The sequence below is a fragment of the Pristiophorus japonicus genome, chromosome 8 (assembly GCF_044704955.1).
Source record: "Pristiophorus japonicus isolate sPriJap1 chromosome 8, sPriJap1.hap1, whole genome shotgun sequence".
Taxonomy (NCBI): Eukaryota; Metazoa; Chordata; class Chondrichthyes; family Pristiophoridae; genus Pristiophorus; species Pristiophorus japonicus.
In genome coordinates this window covers 183,500,727-183,521,979 of record NC_091984.1, presented here as the reverse complement: position 1 = coordinate 183,521,979, position 21,253 = coordinate 183,500,727, and the positions used below count along the sequence as shown (strand labels likewise).

The window sequence follows — 21,253 nt, the reverse complement described above, 5'->3', positions numbered from 1 at the left end:
CCACCACCCCAGGCCCCAACCCCTGGGCCACACCTCCATTGCTTCACCCCCTGGGCACTGACCCCCCAACCCCAGATCTGCCCACCAGAGCCCCTCTCCTTGGGCCCCAACCCCCTGGGCTCTGCCCCACTGAGCCCCATCCCCCGGGGCACTCACTTCCAGGTCCCATGCCCCTGTACCCACCCATGTATCCCCACCCGCTGGACCCCATCCTCTGGTGAGGTTGTTAGTGTAGATAATAATTGTCAATGTGCACATTTTACTGTAAATATATCTAGCAATAAATTTCATTAATAACTGTTAAATGTTCAGTCCATGAAAATCTACAGCAGTTTAATTTAAAAAAATAATTCTTCGGGATGTGTTCCAATATTGTCCCATCACAGACCTCCACTCACCACTGATCCTTTGTGCATAGTGCAACTATATTGGACTGTGTTGGTCGAACAAGGTGTATTCATAAGGAAGTGATGCCATTTCATGATATTACTTGCAGAGAGATTTTGGGCAGTGAAGAATTGTGGCCTCTACTGCTGGCGTCCTGTGCAGTGCCGGCTCTGATCCAGCTCATCACTCTGCCGTGGTGCCCAGAGAGTCCCAGATACCTGCTGATTGACAGGGAGAACAAGAACTTGTGCATAAAGGGTAAGTGGTTCAGAGAAAGGAGAATAAATATTTTTTCCCATTGGCTGGGGGATCATGGAGAAAGCAGGAATGGAAATTCCCCCAGTGGTTACAGAGGCAGGCCTTGCACTATAATCAAACACAAATCTATTTCATTTTCTCTGCTCCACTACTGAAGAACTGCAGTGTGGATTTACAGGTGCCTACAGCCCTCGCTGACCTGCTATTCTTCAAATACGGGCTTCGCCAGTCTGTTTGGTTATGAGGTAGTTCATGTCCCCACGACATCCACATTTCCAGCAGAGGGTACCCTGGTTAATTACTTTTGCTTCTCCCTAGCCTATTAGCACTGAGCCCAATTATAGAGACCTCCACCCAACCCCCCTCCCCCTGCTGAGATCAGCCATTGGTTTTAATTCATTCTCGGGTTGTGACCATCCCTGGCATTCTGCAACCACTTGTTGGTGAGTCACCTGCTAATGTTCTGAGCTGCTCTTTTCCTCCAGAAACCATTCTTTCTCATCATATTTGCAGAGATTTATTTATTTTTATAACTGTGGTTTCTGAAGGGAACACCTTTATTTTTTTCCATTATCTGCCTACAATGGGTAAGGAAGATGCTATTTGTTTTCCAGAAATCGATCAAAAAAGTCATTCACTTCCTTGTCTCTGAATGCATCTCTTATTCTTCTCTCCAAATTCTTTCAAGTGAAATGTGCTCTCCTTTCCCATCCCTTTTGCCATGGTATAACCTCCAAATCTGTGTGAGCAACAGCATGGGATATCTGCTAGTGCTATGCTATCAAAATAAAAATGCAGAAAAATCAGTTGATGGGGACTGTTAGGGCTGGAAATTGCCCTCCGCCCCATTGAGTTAACTGGAGAAGTACTGTCATGATAGATGGGGCGGAGAATGGAGCAAAATTCCGCTCTTCTGTGCAAAAAAATGAACGGGGCGGTGTTGGGGGCAGCAGCGGCCTCCGCAGAGCGCTGGAGGGGCGGGACCAAAGGCTGAGGACCCAATTTCACCTTCTCTTAATCAGTCATAATGAAGCACCTGGTCCCTGGCTGCCTTAAAGGTCAGGTCTTTCATCAGTTACAATGTTGTGTTTGTTGTATGTTGTTTGCAAAATGGCACGTCCGAGAAACAGCATGAGGGCGACCAGATTCAGCGATGCCCAAGTTGAGATGCTGGTGCAAGCTGTGGAGGGTAGGAGGCACCTCCTATTCCCAGAGTCTGGTAGGCCCTTTTGGCAGGTCTTCCGCAATGCTTGGGCAGAGATGGCTGTCGAGGTGTCGGCCACCTCAATAGTGAACCGGATGGTGATTCAGTGCCGAAAGAGGTTCAACGACATCACTCGTAAGGTGAAAGTGAGTACACGCCCCCCCTACTATTGACCTTCGGCCTCTGAGCCTCTCCTTCCCCAATTCTTACTTCCCTGCGTCTGTTTGTAGTCAGCAAACAACCATTTTACTGATGTCAACCAAATGTCATGTGTGCAAACTCACAGTTGATGGCCTCTTTCATTTGTTATTGCAGTTGCAGCTCATGAAGCTGTACATCCATTAGTTCCACATTTGTAATTGGACTGCTACTCTCCAGCCTTTCTTTGCCTTGTACGCCAAGAGGGCACATAACCATTGGGAGCAACAGAGAACGGGAGGTGGAGAGGCGCAACTGCGGCAGCTCAGCGATGTGGAGGCAAGGGTACTGCAACTAATCAGGCCACAGGTTGCCTGCCCAGTGGCCGTCCGCACCGCCGATCCCGCTGGAGACAGCATTGGTAAGTGAAGGCCTTTCTTTGATGCCATCTGGGCGGCATTCGACAAATGCCTATCAGTAACATGGTCATATGATGTGTGCATCTTGGTTGCTGCATGGTGGGCACCCCTCCCTCACCTTGACACCACTTTTGTGTCATTTCAGTTTACAGATTATGCCCTGGAGGCGGACCAGTCTGTGACTGAGCCCCCAGAGCTAAATGAGACGACCAAGCAAATGTGGGAGGAGCAGGATGCCGAGGAAGCAACAGATGCAAGCACCACATCACTGCTTCTCACCCTCGACCGCATCAGCTCAGATACTGGGAGTACATGTTCTAAACAGCTTAGCTTAGGAGAGGTGTCTGCACTGGTTGATGCACCGGAGCCTAGCGAGCTGCAGCACAGTCAAGGGCAAAGGGAACTTTGGGAGCCAGCTCTCCAAAGGGTGAGCTCTGCTGCACACGACTCAAATGGGCCCCTCGATGTGGAGGCGTTCGCACAAAGGGTGCAGGTCATGCACTCAGACACGCTAGGGGCAATGGCAAGGGTGCCTGAGAGCCTGTTGCAAGTGGTAAGGAGCGTGGAGGAGTTCACCTCCCGCACTGCAGATAGCTCTGCGCATACCATGGAGCCCATCATTGCCAGTGTGCAGACGATGGTGGACTCTCAGAAAGACCGTATAGATCCAAACCTCGACGCGTGTCATGACAATGTGGCAGGTGCAATTGCAGCACCGGCGGAAGCGACCTAACGTCTTAGAGCTGCAATGGAGAGGGTGGCTGGTGGCATGGAAGCTCAGAACGCTCTCATGCAGTCTCAGCAAGATGCCGCGAAGTGTCTTACTGCTGTCATCCAGTCAATCAAGTCTGTGACTGCTCTCATGCAGTCTCAGCTGGATGCCACATGAGCTCTGACGGCTGCCATTGCCGCTGTGTCCACCACAGTCCACCAGGGATCTCACGGTGTCGCAGCAGCCCACTCAACTGTGAGGCAGCAGATTGGTAGGGATGATGAGGTGCTGCCCCAGGGGAGTGGCGCTGGGTCATTGGAGCAGAAACCTGCTGTGCTCTCTCAGGAAGACAACATTCCTGATCCCAGCCCTGCCCCTCCGTCATTGCAACCTGTGAAAGAGAGCAGCCTTCCAGCAGCTGTGCTACAGTCACAGGGGAGCCGTTGTGATGCAGTTCTAGAGTAGGTCAGTGTAAAAGGGGCTATAAGGAAATGCACAAGGGTGAATGAAAATGTTTATGTTGTTGATGCAGGTTGTTGTTGTATAAATGTGGATTTGAAACTTTATTCGCTGTTGCTTTGTCTCATTTCAGTGTGGGGAATGATGTGTGGAAGACCTCACTGGTGTGGGCATGGGGATGTACAGAGCAAGCTGCAAGTGGCGACCAGCTTAATGGAAACGAGCAGCTAAGAGATGGTCCAGGACGTCCCTTGCAGGATCAGGATGGCGACGGAACCTCCTCAGCTCTTCCTCCTCCTCCTCGTCGTCCTCACGTGCTACGGCTAGGTCATCAGCCAATGGCTGTGCCCTCATGATTGCCAGGTTGTGAAGCATACAGCAGACGACAACGAATAGGGGCATCCCGTCAGGCGAGTACTGTAGTACTCCTCCTGAGCGATCAAGGCAACGGAACCGCTATTTGATGATTCCAATGGTCTGTTCATTAATGCTCCTGGTGACAGAATGGCTGTCATTGTATGAGTGCTGGACATGAGTGGTAGGATTGCGAAGGGGAGTCATGAGCCAGGTGGAGAGCGGATAGCTCTGGTCTCCGAAACAGACCTGGCACACCGATCTGCTGAAAGATGAAGGCACCATGGCTGTTGCCACGATAGCGGGCATCCACGGCCATGATTTGGCGTTTGTGATCGCACACCAACTGCACATTGAGGGAATGGTATCGCTTCTGGCTTCGGAAGATCTCCAGATTGTTCAACGGTAGGCACCCTTAATGCGACGTGTGTACAGTTTATGACGCCCTGAACCCTGGAGAAGCTCGCTATCCTGAAGAAGCTAGTTGCCCGCTCTAATTGCTTCTCTCTGGTCATTGGAAATGTGTAGTTCCCCCTCCTCCTCTTGCACAGAGCATCTGTGATCTGACGGATGGAGCAATGCGTGGCAAATTGGGATATGTTGGAGATATCTGCTGTGGCTCCTTGGAAAGATCCAATGGCGTAGAAATTCAGGGTAATGGTGACCTTGGATGCCACTGATAGAACTGTCCTCACCTTTGTTTGAGGCTCCAGGTCTGGCTGAAGGAGATGGCACCACTCCATCACCACGTCTTTCCTGAATCGCAGTCTCCGCAGACACTGGTCATTTGTGAGGTTGATGTAGGAAAATTGATGTCAGAAGACCCTTCCGCCGCCACATCTGTGCCTGAGTCTTGCTCTGCCACCTTCCTCATCGGCCTCCTGGTCATGCTGCTCCTGACCCTCTGTATCCTGCTGCTGTTGCCTTCTCCTCTCCATGTCCCTCTGCACCTGCATGTATATTTGCCAGTGCCGCACTGTTCTGTGAATCATCCTGCTGAACACAATGTGAAGGAGGTTGTCCAGTGCCAGGTCTAAGCTCATTACTTGCAAGCAGTGGGATACTCTGCTAATGCTACATATTCCAGCAAGGGCAGGTATTGCAGGTTGCATTAACTTGACGCCCAGTAATAGAAACATAGAAAATAGATGCAGGAGTAGGCCATTCGGTCCTTCGAGCCTGCACCACCATTCAATATGATCATGGCTGATCATGCAACTTCAATACCCCATTCCTGCTTTCTCTCCATACGCCTTGATCCCGTTAGCCGTAAGGGCCACATCTAACTCCCTTTTGAATATATCTAACGAACTGGCCTCAACAACTTTCTGTGGAAGAGAATTCCACAGGTTCACAATTCTGTGAGTGAAGAAGTTTCTCTTCATCTCGGTCCTAAATGGCTTACCCCCTATCCTTAGACTGTGACACCTGGTTCTGGACTTCCCCAACATCGGGAACATTCTTCCTGCATCTAACCTGTCCAATCCCGTCAGAATTTTATATGTTTCTATGAGATCCCCTCTCATTCTACTAAATTCCAGTGAATATAAGCCTAGTCGATCCAGTCTTTCCTCATATGTCAGTCCTGCCATCCGGGAATCAGTCTGGTGAACCTTCGCTGCACTCCCTCATTAGCAACAATGTCCTTCCTCAGATTAGGAGACCAAAACTGTACACAATATTCAAGGTGTGGCCTCACCAAGGCCCTGTACAACTGCAGTAAGACCTCCCTGCTCCTATACTCAAATCCTCTCGCTATGAAGGCCAACATGCCATTTGCCTTCTTCACTGCCTGCTGTACCTGCATGCTAACTTTCAATGACTGATGTACCATGACACCCAGGTCTCGTTGCACCTCCCCTTTCACTAATCTGTCACCATTCAGATAATATTCTGTCTTCCTGTTTTTGCCACCAAAGTGGATAAACTCACATTTATCCACATTATACTGCATCTGCCATGTATTTGCCCACTCACCTAACTTGTCCAAGTCACTCTGCAGCCTCTTAGCATCCTCCTCACAGCTCACACCGCCACCCAGCTTAGTGTCATCTGTAAACTTGGGAGATATTACACTCAATTCCTTCGTCTAAATCATTAATGTATATTGTAAATAGCTGGGGTCCCAGTACTGAACCTTGCGGTACCCCACTAGTCACTGCCTGCCATTCTGAAAAGGACCCGTTTATTCCCACTATTTGTTTCCTGTCTACCAACCAGTTCTCTATCTACATCAATACATTACCCCCAATACCATGTGCTTTAATTTTGCACACTAATCTTGTGTGGGACCTTGTCAAAAGCCTTTTGAAAGTCCAAATACATCACATCCACTGGTTCTCCCTTGTCCAATCTACTAGTTACATCCTCAAAAAATTCTAGATTTGTCAAGCATGATTTCCCTTTCATAAAGCCATGCTGACTTGGACCGATCCTGTCACTGCTTTCCAAATGCGCTGCTATAACATATTTAATAATTGATTCCAACATTTTCCCCATTACCGATGTCAGGCTAACCGGTCTATAATTCCCTGTTTTCTCTCCCTCCTTTTTTAAAAAGTGGGGTTATATTAGCTACCCTCCAATCCATAGGAACTGATCCAGAGTCTATAGAATGTTGGAAAATGACCACCAATGCATCCACTATTTGTAGAGCTACTTTATTAAGTACTTTGGGATGCAGACTATCGCCGAAGATGGAATCTCACGCAAAAAGGGCTCAACCCGGAAGCAAATTTTGACTGACTACCATGGTGGCAGCCAAAGGGCACCTTTAAATGCCACTGGCGGTTCAAATTGTCGTTTGGACATCGACAGAAAATCCTGCCACGGGCACCGACAAGTGGTCAGTGAATGATCCTGGGGCAATGTCTCCTCCGGGGTGGGGATCAGGCGATGCACATGGTGATGATGCCTTTATCGGCGTGTGCGGATGATTGGGGTGGATGTCGGCGGAGCAGGGCAACGTCAGCGGAGCGGGGCGGTAATGTTTTGCGCGTCCAGGAATTAGGAATTAGGAATTAGGAATTCTCCTCGGGGGTTTTTGCAGTGGTGTGGAAATCCACACCGCTTCCCCACTTCCGCCCCGCTGTTGCAGATGCGTCGTTAAAGATGTCATCAAGCGCGCTCCGCAGCCTCTCTGCTCTGGAAGCTAAATTCACTTTTTAAGGTCTATCGGCCGCCTGTCGGTGCCCCCAACACTTTTTTGTGTCGGTGCACTGTGCCGGCACATGACCACCAGCGGACTTTAAAGTGGTGTTGCATGCATCTCTTTTTTTGGCCGTTAATTTTTCCGAGTTTTCAAAACTTTGTCACTCGCCCTTTTCATAGCGGCATTGAATGCTAGTTGGCTGAGGCCTCAATCTGTACTCCACAAGAGGCCTCATTCTGGAGGCTGAGCTTGCAGAGGTAATGGGCTCAATGCTGGCAGCGGAAGGCCTCCTGCACATTGTGTGCGGCAGGGAGGCACGCAGGAGAAGGCGGCACTGTCACCAATGGTTCCACAGGCAGTGGGCAAGGGACGCACAGCCATTGATACCCAACAGAGAGAAGGGTGTGGAAATGGCGACAGACCTCAACGCAGAGAGGTGGCACAGGAAGGATCTGCCGTGAGGAGGGGGGCCAGGTCGCTGACCCCCTCGCACCAGATAGTGGGCAAGACAGAAAGAAGGCAGGATGCGCAGGAGGCAGGTGCTTGCCAGCAGCAGGCTGCAGAGGCCGAGGAGCATAATGAGCATGAGGCAGAAGGCAATGAGCCAACAGCCATAGAAGGAGCCGACCATAGAGTTGGGGGAAGGCGGCCCTATCGTGCAAGGGTCTTCAGGCAGCAGTTTTCCTTCATCGACCTTATGGATGACCAATGTCTCCACAGGCTTAGATTGAGGAAGGAAATAGTCAGGGAGCCGTGCAATCTCCTGCGGCCAGCTCTGCAGCCTCAGACAAGGTTGAAGACAGCTCTGAGCGTTGCAACCAAAGTGACCATAGCACAAAATTTCTAAACCACTGGTTCTTTCCAATCTGCGACTGCAGACATTTCTAACATTTCTCAGTTCTCTGCCCATTGTTCCATCTGTCAAGTGACAGATGCTCTCTCTCCTGATGAGCAGATGCAACGGCAGCCTGGATTGGTGAGCATTGCAGGCTTCCCCAGGGTTCAGGGCGACATAGACTGCACCCACGTTGCATTGAGGGCGCCACAAACCAATGCGGAGATGTTCATCAACTGAAAGGGATTCCACTCCCTCACTATGCAGCTGGTGTGCGACCACCACCGCAGCATCGTGGCAGTTGATGCCCGGTATCCTGGAAGCAGCCACGATGCCTTCATCCTGCACCAGATCGGTGTGCCCGGCCCAAACCAAAATTGCGGGTGGCTGCTTGGTGACAAAGGCCATCAACTGTGCACTTGGCTGCTGATTCCCATTCGCAATCCCAGGACTGCTGCGCAGCATGCCTACGACTCTCATTCAGTTACCAGGTGCCTAACTGAGCAGTGCATTAAGCTTCTTAAGCAGAGGTTCCGTTGCCTGGATTACTCTGGTGGAGTGTTGCAGTATTCGCCTGAGCAGGTCTCCCTATTCGTGGTCATCTGCTGCATTCTTCACAACCTGGCAATCATGAGGGGCCAGCCATTGGAGGACGAGCCAGCAGTAGCACCTGAGGAGGAGGAGGAGGACCAGCAGGATGCGGGTCGCTGGCCACACAGGAAGCGTCGTCGCCATCCAAACCCTGCAAGGGAAGAGCAGACCCATCTCATTGCTGCTCGTTTCCGATGAGTTAATGGTCACTTCACCCTTCATCTTTGCGTTTCCATGGCCCTCCCAATGAGCCCTTTCACACATCATTGCTTAGAGGGAACACAAAATAAAAATTTATTACATAATAAAGAAAGGTGCAAAAAACAATCATTTCTCACCCTTGCATAAGGAGATAAGAAATAGGAGCAGGAGTAGGCCACCTGGCACCTCAAGCCTGCTCTGATATTTAATAAGATCATGGCTGATCTGATCATGGACTCAGCTCCACTTCCCTGCCCACTCCCCATAACCCTTTATTCCCTTAGCGCTCAAAAATCTGTCTGTCTCCGCCTTAAATATATTCAATGACCCAGCCTCCACAGGTCTCTCTGGGGCAGAGAATTTCAGAGATTTACAAGTCTGAGAGAAGAAATTCCTTCTCATAATTTTAAATGGATGGCCCCTTAGTCTGAGCCTATGTCCCCTAGTTTTAGTTGCCCCTATGAGTGGAAATATTCTCTCTGCATCCACCTTATCGAGCCCCCGCATTGTCTTATATGTTCCGATATGATCACCTCTCATTCTTCTGAACTCCAATGTGTATAGGCCCGACCTACTCAACCTATCTTCATAAGTCAATCCCCTCATCTCTGGAATCAACCGAGTGAACCTTCTCTGAACAGCCTCCAATGCAAATATATCCTTCCTTAAATACGGAGACCAAAACTACGAAGTACTCTAGGTGTGGCCTCAACAATACCCTGTACAGTTGTAGCAGGACTTCTCTGCTTTTATGCTCTATCCCCCTTGCAATAAAGGCCAATATTCCATTTGCCTTCCTGATTACTTGCTGTATCTGCATACTCACTTTTTGTGTTACATGCACCAGGTCCCTCTGTACTGCAGCACTTGGCAATTTTTCTCCATTTAAATTATAATTTGCTTTTCTATTTTTTCTGCCAAAGTGGATAACCTCACATTTTCCCACATTATACTCCATCTGTCAAATTTTTGCCCATTCAGTAAGCCTGTCTATATCCCTTTGCAGATTTTTTGTATCCTCACAATTTGCTTTCCCACCCATCTTTGTATCATCAGCAAACTTGGCTACATTACACTCGGTCCCTTCATCCAAGTCATTAATATAGATTGTAAATAGTTGAGGACCCAGCACCACTGGTTTTCTAGACCAATATGTCGAGGAACCAACTAGGGAGCTGGCCATCCTAGACTGGGTGATGTGTAATGAGAAAAGACTAATTAGCAATCTTGTTGTGCGAGGCCCCTTGGGGAAGAGTGACCAAAATATGGTAGAATTCTTTATTAAGATGGAGAGTGACACAGTTAATTCAGAAACTAGGGTCCTGAACTTAAGGAAAGGTAACTTCGATGGTTTGAGGCATGAATTGGCTAGAATAAATTGGCAAGTGATACTTAAAAGGTTGACGGTGGATAGGCAATGGCAAACATTTAAAGATCACATGGATGAACTTCAGCAATTGTACATCCCTGCCTGGAATAAAAATAAAATGGGGAAGGTGGCTCAACCGTGGCTAACAAGGGAAATTAAGGATAGTGTTAAATCCAAGGAAGAGGCATATAAATTGGCCAGAAAAAGCAGCAAACCTGAGGACTGGGAGAAATTTAGAATTCAGCAGAGGAGGGGGAAAATTAAGAGGGGGAAAATAGAGAACGAGAAGAAGCTTGCCGGGAACATAAAAACTGACTGCAAAAGTTTCTATAGATATGTAAAGAGAAAAAGATTAGTAAAGACAAACGTAGGTCCCTTGCAGTCGGATTCAGGTGAATTTATAATGGGAAACAAAGAAATGGCAGAGCAATTGAACAAATACTTTGGTTCTGTCTTCACGAAGGAAGATACAAATAACCTTACGGAAGTACGAGGGGACCGAGGGTCTAGTGAGAAGGAGGAACTGAAGGATATCCTTATTAGGCGGGAAATTGTGTTAGGGAAATTGATGGGATTGAAGGCCGATAAATTCCCGGGGCCTGATAGTGTGTATCCCAGAGTACTTAAGGAAGTGGCCCTAGAAATAGTGGATGTATTGGTGATCATTTTCCAACAGTCTATCGACTCTGGATCAGTTCCTATGGACTGGAAGGTAGCTAATGTAACACCACTTTTTAAAAAGGGAGGGAGAGAGAAAGCGGGTAATTATAGACTGGTTAGCCTGACATCAGTAGTGGGGAAAATGTTGGAATCAATTATTAAGGATGAAATAGCAGCGCATTTGGAAAGCAGTGACAGGATTGGTCCAAGTCAGCATGGATTTATGATGGGGAAATCATGCTTGACAAATCTTCTGGAATTTTTTGAGGATGTAACTAGTAGAGTGGACAAGGGAGAACCAGCGGATGTGGTGTATTTGGACTTTCAAAAGGCTTTTAACAAGGTCCCACAGAAGAGATTGGTGTGCAAAATTAAAGCACATGGTATTGGGGGTAATGTACTGACGTGGATAGAGAACTGGTTGGCAGACAGGAACCAGAGAATTGGGATAAACGGGTCCTTTTCAGAATGGGAGGCAGTGACCAGTGGAGTACTGCAGGGCTTAGTGCTAGGACCCCAGCTCTTTACAATATACATCAATGATTTAGATGAAGGAATTGAGTGTAATATCTCCAAGTTTGCAGATGACACTAAACTGGGTGGTGGTGTGAGCTGTGAGGGGGATGCTAAGAGGCTGCAGGGTGACTTGGACAGGTTAGGTGAGTGGGCAAATGCATGGCAGATGCAGTATAATGTGGATAAATGTGAGGTTATCCACTTTGGGGGTAAAAACACGAAGACAGAATATTATCTGAATGGCGGCAGATTAGGAAAAGGGGAGGTGCAACGAGACCTGGATGTCATGGTTCATCAGTCATTGAAAGTTGGCATACAGGTACAGCAGGCGGTGAAGAAAGCAAATGGTATTTTGGCCTTCATAGCTAGGGATTTGAGTATAGGAGCAGGGCGGTCTTACTGCAGTTGTACAGGGCCTTGGTGAGGCCTCACCTGGAATATTGTGTTCAGTTTTGGTCTCCTAATCTGAGGAAGGACATTCTTGCTATTGAGAGAGTGCAGCGAAGGTTTACCAGACTGCTTCCCGAGATGGCTGGACTGACATATGAGAGACTGGATCAACTGGACCTTTATACATTGGAGTTTAGAAGGATGAGAGGGGATCTCATAGAAACACGTAAGATTCTGACAGGACGGGACAGGTTAGATGCGGGTAGAATGTTCCCGATGTTGGGGAAGTCCAGAACCAGGGGACACAGTCTTAGGATAAGGGGTAGGCCATTTAGGACTGAGATGAGGAGAAACTTCTTCACTCAGAGTTGTTAACCTGTGGAATTCCCTGCCGCAGTTGATGCCAGTTCATTGAATATATTCAAGAGGGAGTTAGATATGGCCCTTACAGCTAAAGGGATCAAGGGGTATGGAGAGAAAACAGAAAAGGGGTACTGAGGTGAATGATCAGCCATGATCTTATTGAATGGCGGTGTAGGCTCGAAGGGCCGAATGGCCTACCCCTGCATTTATTTTCTATGTTTCTATGTTTCAAATGTCAAATCCCACCAGCTGCACCACTAGCCTCACGCACTGCTGAATGCTTCACACCCCCATCACTCATCTACAATCTGTATCAATTACAACTCATACCTCACAATAGCTTCACTTCACCCTCACACACTTGCCACTTAAGCCTCATACCCATCTCACATGTTGCACACAATGCCAACTATTCAACCATGACAGGCACATCACCCAAATACATTGCACCACACTCACTGACACAGTTCCCTTTCTCTTGCAGGCCAAGGTGGCTTATAATTATCGCCAGAGGAGCTAATAGGCGAGGTGCAGTCATGGTTGCAGAACCTGACCCAGCTGGAGTAGACAGAGGGGCCATCACTGAGGCTGTGACAATCGGCTAGGCTGAAAGCATTGATGATGACAGTATGCTCATACCTAATCTTTCTTCTCACATTCTACTTTCCCCTCATCCCACAATCGCTTCCCACTTACAAGCTGCTGATGGGGTTAGCATGCACATCTTGCTTGCACCCAGTTCCCTCACTATAACCCGATCCTTGTGCCTTTCTCCTTTGTGATACCCAAGAACGCCAACCAGCCCTGCCTGTGAATGAAGAACTAGAGGAGGAGAGCAATAGAGAAGAGACACCGTCACTTGATCTGGCACTCCCAGGCACCAGCTCAGAAAACAGCAGTGTGTGAACTTTAGAGGGTAGCGTAGAGGCAGGATCTGCACATGGCGAGTCACCGAACTGCAGCCAGGGCAGGGGGAAAGGGCGTCAGCTCTACTCAAATCAAAGTGCTTTGGAGATTTCAAATTAAGTACCAGGTTCCATGGCAACAGTCTGAGATTAAATCTTAGACTGAAACTTATCTTTTGCTAAATTTTCTTTTTGCTTTTGTCAGCCTTTCCACACCAACGTTTTTAACATAAATTGTAGTTCAAAGTTTTTTTTTCATTCTGGGTGCACAATTTTAAATTAAAATGAACATACTCAAATATTCATACATTCACAGAAATTTGAAATATTTAATCCCTGTAATGAGTTATCAACTCAGAGTACCAAATTTAGGTGATATTCTCCAGTCGTAAACCCAAGAATATTCAGTTTAAATCGGTTCAAAAATCAAAAACATGTCTCAGGTATCTCAAAAATAAAACACGTGTATACATACATAGCGAAAACAATTAACAAACTTAAAACACCACATGCTTGCAGAAAAAACATCAATTAAAAATGTTTCCAACGTCCAAGGCAAGACTGCAAAGGGTTAAACAGCTTTTAGTGCACAGAAAAGTGCGTGGAGCTAAAACAAACGTGACACTTTCTTTAAAGACAAGACTTTCATACAATAGAAATGCTGTAACTTCTTAAACATTCATAGTCAGGAAAACTTCCACACTTTAACACACACTTTTGCACAACTGAAATTCTAGCATCCTTTAAAGGTTCCTTACACTCTGTAATCTTGTGATTTATTTTTCTCAGCACAGAATCTGGCAGCATGTACCATTAGCTTCAGAGATGGTTTCAACTTCATGTTTCTTTTTTCCACCTTTTAAACTGTCGTATCAGCAGCTTATCTCCATCTTCCCCGTTTTTTCCCTTCCTTTACTGAGTTCACAGATTCCTGGTTTCTGGCTGCTGGTATTCTTTTTCTCGCTCTATTATTTTCTGCGTTACCAAATATTCCCCTTCTTTTATTTTCTGTGCTTCTAAATGTCACCGCGCTGTACACACAAATGGGCTGCATAGCCGAACAAGTGCTTCCCTCTGTCTAATTAGACCTTTCCCAGAGACACTTGGCAGAAGGCGATAGAGAGAGTCCAGAGCCATGAGTCTGCTTCTAGACTCATCAGAAACAATACTATATCAGTTACACGTTATTTTCTGAACTCTTTATCCGTGGCCTGCTCAACTTCTGTCAAGCCCACCATTTCTACTAACTTGTTGCTATTACTATTGCAATGTCCTACACCCTCGGAGATTTTCCTTCCTTAACTCACTAGGTCACGCTAACCACGCCTGTCCGAGGATCTTGCTAGCACCGAATAGTTTATAAAAGAATCAGCTGTAAATCAACCTCCTAGCTAAGCGTGCCAATTCATAAGATCCCAGAGAAACACTGGTTCCAAATGATTCGAGGTTGACCCGTATTGGGGAAAGTGATATAACTTTATTCAGCACAAGCAAGATTTAATACATTACAGTATTTGAGCAGCAGTTTACACAGCATAATTGAGACTTATATTCTCTTGGTAGAAGCCGCAACCATAAGTAAGCTGCACCCTGTGTCTCTTGTCTCTCATCTCTCCATCTCCTGGGTGTCTCCTTGATTCTTCCTGAAATCTTCTACTGTAGTCTTCTGTAGTCTTCTACTCTTGAAATCTTCTACACTTTGAGGCTGTTACGACACCCTTTTTATACCCTTACTCTCATTCAAAACCTATGGAGTACTCCTGAACCAATCACTGGCTGACACCCAAACCCAAAATCCAATCATAACGATGCCACGTTCATAACACGTGGGCTTATGCAGGTTTTTGGTTTGATGACACTCTTGCGTCATCTGTTTTTGATCATCAAGACTCATATCTGAGGTAGCTATGGCAATACAAAGGGAACATATCTCCATAGGCTAAGATATGATCCTTGATGTTAGCCTTTACGTTTATAATTCACTGCAGATGTTATATTCCAACACAGTGGCGACTGCAACTAACCTTGGTTCCCAGGCTAGCTGTACTCTCTCTCATCCTTACTGTTGGCTAATATCCAATTTTCACTCCATCATAAGGTCAGAAGTGGAGATGGTCGCTAATGACTGCATAGTGTTGAGTGCCATTCCCAACTCTTCAGATAATGAAGCAGTCTATGCCCGCATGCAGCAAGACCTGGACGACATTCAGGTTTGGGCTGATAAATGGCAAGCAACATTCGCGCCACACAAGTGCCAGGCAATAACCATCTCCAACAAGTGAGAGTCTAACCACCTCCCCTTGACATTCAACGGCATTACCATCGCTGAATCCTCCATTAACTTAATGTAACTGGACCAGCCACATAAATACTGTGGCAACAAGAGCAGGTCAGAGGCTGGTTCTTCTGTGGCAAGTGTCTCACCTCCTGACTCCCCAAAGCCTTTCCACCATCTGCAAGGCATAAGTCAGGAGTGTGATGGAATACTCGCCACTTGCCTGGAAGAGTGCAGCTCCAACAACACTCAAGAAGCTCGACAACATCCAGGACAAAGCAGTCCGCTTGATTGGCACCCCATCCACCACCTTAAACAAACATTCACTCCCTCCACCACCAGCGTACCGTGGCTACAGTATGTACCAGCTATAAGATGCACTGCAGCAACTCGCCAAGGCTTCTTCATCAGCGCACACCAAACTCACGACCTCTACCATCTAGAAGGTCAAGGGCAGCAGGCGCATTGGAACACCACCACCTCCACATTCTCCTCCAAGTCACACACCATCCGGACTTGGAAGTATATTGCCGTTCCTTCATTGTTGCTAGGTCAAAATCTTGGAATTCCCTCCCTAACAGCACTGCGGGAGTACCTTCACCACACAGACTGCAGCGGTTCAAGAAGGCGGCTCACCACCGTCTTCTCAAGGGCAATTAGGGATGGGCAATAAATGCTGGGCTTACCAGTGACGCTCACATCCCATGAACAAATAAAAAAAATCCCTGTCTCACTACTTGACTGCAGCAATCCACTTTCTCACCCTAGGTTGTCTGGCTACAGCTTACTTGGAGACTTTTAATTTTAAGCAAAAGGGTTACATGTTATATATAATTCAGATTAGCATTGAATACAGTTGATGATTACAGACTTTTATATTTAATTCATACACACAATTATAAATCCATTACTGATAAGATACAAAAGCAAGTATTCTAAAAATCAACTAATCCATGACACTCTTACAGCATGGCTGGCATTATTATTGCTGGCCAGGAATGGTGGGTTTGCGGAGGGGCGTCATCAGCCAGGTGTAGAACTGCTAGCCCTCGTCGCCAAGCAGCCACCCTCGGGTTCGACTTGGTAGCTGTAAGATTGCTAGCACAACGGACTGGCACAGAATGAAGGTATCATGACAGCTGCCAGGTTACCGGGCATTCACCATTATGATGTACTGGCCGTGGTCACATACAAACTGCACATTAAGTGAGTTTGCAGTTATGGTATCAGCATTGATATGCGGGGCCCACATGTGTGTAGTCGATGGCTCCCTGCACCATGAGGAAGTCAGATATTCTGGTAAAGCCACACGGTTGCTCCTCCTGCTTCTCACTGTTTAGAAACATAGAAAACATAGAAACATAGAAAATAGGTGCAGGAGTAGGCCATTCGGCCCTTCGAGCCTGCACCGCCATTCAATGAGTTCATAGCTGAACATGCAACTTCAGTACCCCATTCCTGCTTTCTCGCCATACCCCTTGATCCCCCTAGTAGTAAGGACTACATCTAACTCTTTTTTGAATATATTTAGTGAATTGGCCTCAACAACTTCCTGTGGTAGAGAATTCCACAGGTTCACCACTCTCTGGGTGAAGAAGTTTCTCCTCATCTCGGTCCTAAATGGCTTACCCCTTATCCTTAGACTGTGACCCCTGGTTCTGGACTGCCCCAACATTGGGAACATTCTTCCTGCATCTAACCTGTCTAAACCTGTCATAATTTTAAACGTTTCTATCAGATCCCCTCTCATTCTTCTGAACTCCAGTGAATACAAGCCCAGTTGATCCAGTCTTTCTTGATATGTCAGTCCAGCCATCCCGGGAATCAGTCTGGTGAACCTTCGCTGCATCAATAGGAAGAATGTCCTTCCTCAAGTTAGGAGACCAAAACTGTACACAATACTCTAGGTGTGGCCTCACCAAGGCCCTGTACAACTGTAGTAACACCTCCCTGCCCCTGTACTCAAATCCCCTCGCTATGAAGGCCAACATGCCATTTGCTTTCTTAACCGCCTGCTGTACCTGCATGCCAACCTTCAATGACTGATGTACCATGACACCCAGGTCTTGTTGCACCTCCCCTTTTCCTAATCTGTCACCATTCAGATAATAGTCTGTCTCCCTGTTTTTACCACCAAAGTGGATAACCTCACATTTATCCACATTATACTTCATCTGCCATGCATTTGCCCACTCACCTAACCTATCCAAGTCACTCTGCAGCCTCATAGCATCCTCCTCGCAGCTCACACTGCCACCCAACTTAGTGTCATCTGCAAATTTGGAGATACTACATTGAATCCCCTCGTCTAAATCATTAATGTACAATGTAAACAGCTGGGGCCCCAGCACAGAACCTTGCGGTACCCCACTAGTCACTGCCTGCCATTCTGAAAAGTACCCATTTACTCCTACTCTTTGCTTCCTGTCTGCCAACCAGTTTTCAATCCATGTCAGCACACTACCCCCAATCCCATGTGCTTTAACTTTGCATATTAATCTCTTGTGTGGGACCTTGTCAAAAGCCTTCTGACAGTCAAAATACACCACATCAACTGGTTCTCCCTTGTCTACTGGAAACATCCTCAAAAAATTCCAGAAGATTTGTCAAGCATGATTTCCCTTTCACAAATCCATGCTGACTTGGACCTATCATGTCACCTCTTTCCAAATGTGCTGCTATGACATCCTTAATAATTGATTCCATCATTTTACCCACTACTGAGGTCAGGCTGACCGGTCTATAATTCCCTGTTTTCTCTGTTCCCTCCTTTTTTAAAAAGTGGGGTTACATTGGCTACCCTCCACTTCATAAGAACTGATCCAGAGTCTATGGAATGTTGGAAAATGAGTATCAATGCATCCGCTATTTGCAAGGCCACCTCTTTAAGTACTCTGGGATGCAGTCCATCAGGCCCTGGGGATTTATCGGCCTTCAATCCCATCAATTTCCCCAACACAATTTCCCGACTAATATGGATTTCCCTCAGTTCCTCCTTCTTACTAGACCCTCTGACCCCTTTTATATCCGGAAGGTTGTTTGTGTCCTCCTTAGTGAATACCGAACCAAAGTACTTGTTCAATTGGTCTGCCATTTCTTTATTCCCCGTTATGTCTTCCCCTGGTTCTGACTGCAGGGGACCTATGTTTGTCTTTACTAACCTTTTTCTCTTTACATATCAAAAGAAGCTTTTGCAGTTCGTTTTAATGTTCTCTGCAAGCTTCCTCTCGTACTCTATTTTCCCTGCCCTAATCAAACCCTTTGTCCTCCTCTGCTGAGTTCTAACTTTCTCCCAGTCCCCAGGTTCGCTGCTATTTCTGGCCAATTTGTATGCCACTTCCTTGGCTTTAATACTATCCTTGTTTTCCCTTGATAGCCACGGTTGAGCCACCTTCCCTTTATTATTTTTACGCCAGACAGGAATGTACAATTGTTGTAGTTCATCCATGCAGTCTCTAAATGTCTGCCATTGCCCATCCACTGTCAACCCCTTAAGTATCATTCGCCAATCTATCCTAGCCAATTCACGCCTCATACCTTCAAAGTTACCCTTCTTTAAGTTCTGCACCATGGTCTCTGAATTAATTGTTTCATTCTCCATCCTAATGTAGAATTCCACCATATTTTGGTCACTCTTCCCCAAGGGGCCTCGCACAACGAGAGTGCTAATTAATCCTCTCTCATTACACAACATCCAGTCTAAGATGGCCTCCCCCCTAGTTGGTTCCTCGACATATTGGTCTAGAAAACCATCCCTTATGCACTCCAGGAAATCCTCCCCCACCGTATTGCTTCCAGTTTGGTTAGCCCAATCTATATGCATATTAAAGTCACCCATGATAACTGCTGCACCTTTATTGCACGCACCCCTAATTTCCTGTTTGATGCCCTCCCCAACATCACTACTACTGTTTGGAGGTCTGTACACAACTCCAACTAACGTTTTTTGCCCTTTGGTGTTCTGCAGCTCTACCCATATAGATTCCACATCATCCAAGCTAATGTCCTTCCGAACTATTGCCTTAATTTGCTCCTTAACCAGCAATGCTACCCCACCTCCTTTTCCTTTTATTCTATCCTTCCTGAATGTTGAATACCCTTGGATGTTGAGTTCCCAGCCCTGATCATCCTGGAGCCACGTCTCTGTAATCCCAATCACATCATATCTGTTAACATCTATTTGCACAGTTAATTCATCCACCTTTTACGGATGCTCCTTGCAAGAAGACAATGAAGTGTAGAGTACAGAGCCTCTGTGACCTCTCGGATGCAGTGATGGATGGTGAACTGCGAGATGTTTGTCATTTCGCCTGTTCCAGCCCGAAAGGGTCTGCTGGCAAAAACATTCACGGTCACCTTGAGGGCCACTAGTAGAGCCGGTGTCACCCTGCTCTTGAGGCTGCAGGTCTGGTTCCAAGAGATGGAAGAGTTCAGTGACCATCTCCTTGGTGAAGTGGAGCTGCCAAACACACTGCTCCTGGCTTAGGTGCAGATAGGAGAAGTGCTCCCTGAAGACCTTAGGTGGGTAGGGCCTCCCACTCAGAGCCCTTCTCCCTCTGCGAGCAGCTTGTCTTCTTTGCTGCCCCTGCTCCGTCTCCCTGTCCTGCTGCAGTGCGAGGGGGACTGCAAGTAGAGCCTCCATGAATGGGAGAAAGTGGTGTAGTAGAAGGCCTTCCAGCAGCAGCCAACATCTTTCCAACATCCAGCAGCATCCATTACACATTTAACATCTTAGAAATATCTTCCAGCAAGCCAGTATTCATATATACTCCTCTAAGAGTAAAAAGCAACTTACCTGCAAGTTGGATGTATCCCTTTAAATAGCACTGGTGTGGGGGAGTCCCTCGTGTGTTCAGCTGTGTGTATTTAGGAGAGGGCGTTGATTGGAGCAGCGATGTCTAAAATGGCAAGCAGTGCATCAAATCAGCATTACACGCTGACTGACGTCATGATCTGCCTATTCTGTATATTGCTGGTGCACGCACAATCGCCCTCACCAAGATGGCAAATAGCGTGTCTGGGCCAGAATTGGGTGGAAGCGAGGCGGGCACCATTTTTTTCTCCAAACCGGCCTTAACTGCCGGCGCTAAGGTGCTGAATTTTACGGCCAGAATTTGATATTTTATTGTTTAATTCTATGAAGGAGTAAAAGAAAAACAGCTTTACTCACAGAAATCAGAACCCAGTTTAATCTGACACAACATTGCAACAATAGTTTAGTTGCTTGCTGGGCGGCTTTGCTTGAGGGAGGAACCAAGTCACTCAATTCAAATACAAATATGCTGCATGATTGTTCAGATTGTCTCTGGTTAACAGCTTTATGAATTGAACAGAGTTATGTAAATCCTGCCCGGCTCCAGTTACTGTCTCATCAACCTGCTTCTTTCCAAATCCTTTTACTGTTGATCTGGAGCCATCAAAGAGAGGCTATCCGACTGGAACTTCTGAAGAGGATACGATAATACAGACAACTTCCAGAGTTGATGGGGAAAGGATTAGTATGGTCTGATTGGCCCTCTGGTTACCACTATAATCGCCCTTTCCATTTCCACAGCATTAAGGAGACTACGTGGGGAGGTCGACCTCACCGCCGAAATAGATGAAATGCTGAAGGAGCAAACTGCAGTCAAAGGTCAAAGGGCAAAGAGACCGTGGGACCTGTTCCGAGACCGATCTTTCCGGTGGCAGCTGATCTGCGCCTTCGTGCTGAGCTGCGGCATACAGTTATGTGGGAACGATGTCGTAAGTAGGACTGAGATCCACTGGAAATCTAGCCTGAAAAATTGAGCATAATCCCCACTGGTGTAAACCTTGAGCAGAATGGCTGGTGATTTGGCCCTCAGTTGGCGATCTTGAGCTGGTAGCCGAAAGGCTGTGTTGTGCTTTTAGCCTTGTGGCTATCATCAGGCACCAGACCAGTCGAGCAGTGTGGTCAGGATAACAGCCAGGTGCTGCACACAGGATAGCAGGAAATACTAGATCCCCCCACCCCCCCGTGCATTTTTTATAACACATTGCAGGTTACATGATGGTAGACCCTGTCAGTATAGCAATCTATCTATAAAA

At 46.9% G+C, this 21,253-nt stretch overlaps 1 protein-coding gene across 1 annotated transcript in view; it reads left to right on the top strand.

Annotated features, from left to right (window-relative positions):
- LOC139269234 (solute carrier family 2, facilitated glucose transporter member 11-like) overlaps positions 1–21,253 on the top strand; it is a 54,622-nt gene that overhangs the window by 11,550 nt on the left and 21,819 nt on the right. Inside the window, exons 6-7 of the mRNA XM_070888324.1 lie at positions 497–645; positions 20,742–20,929. Of these exons, the coding sequence (XP_070744425.1) occupies positions 497–645; positions 20,742–20,929 (337 nt within the window). The remainder of the gene's footprint in view (positions 1–496; positions 646–20,741; positions 20,930–21,253) is intronic.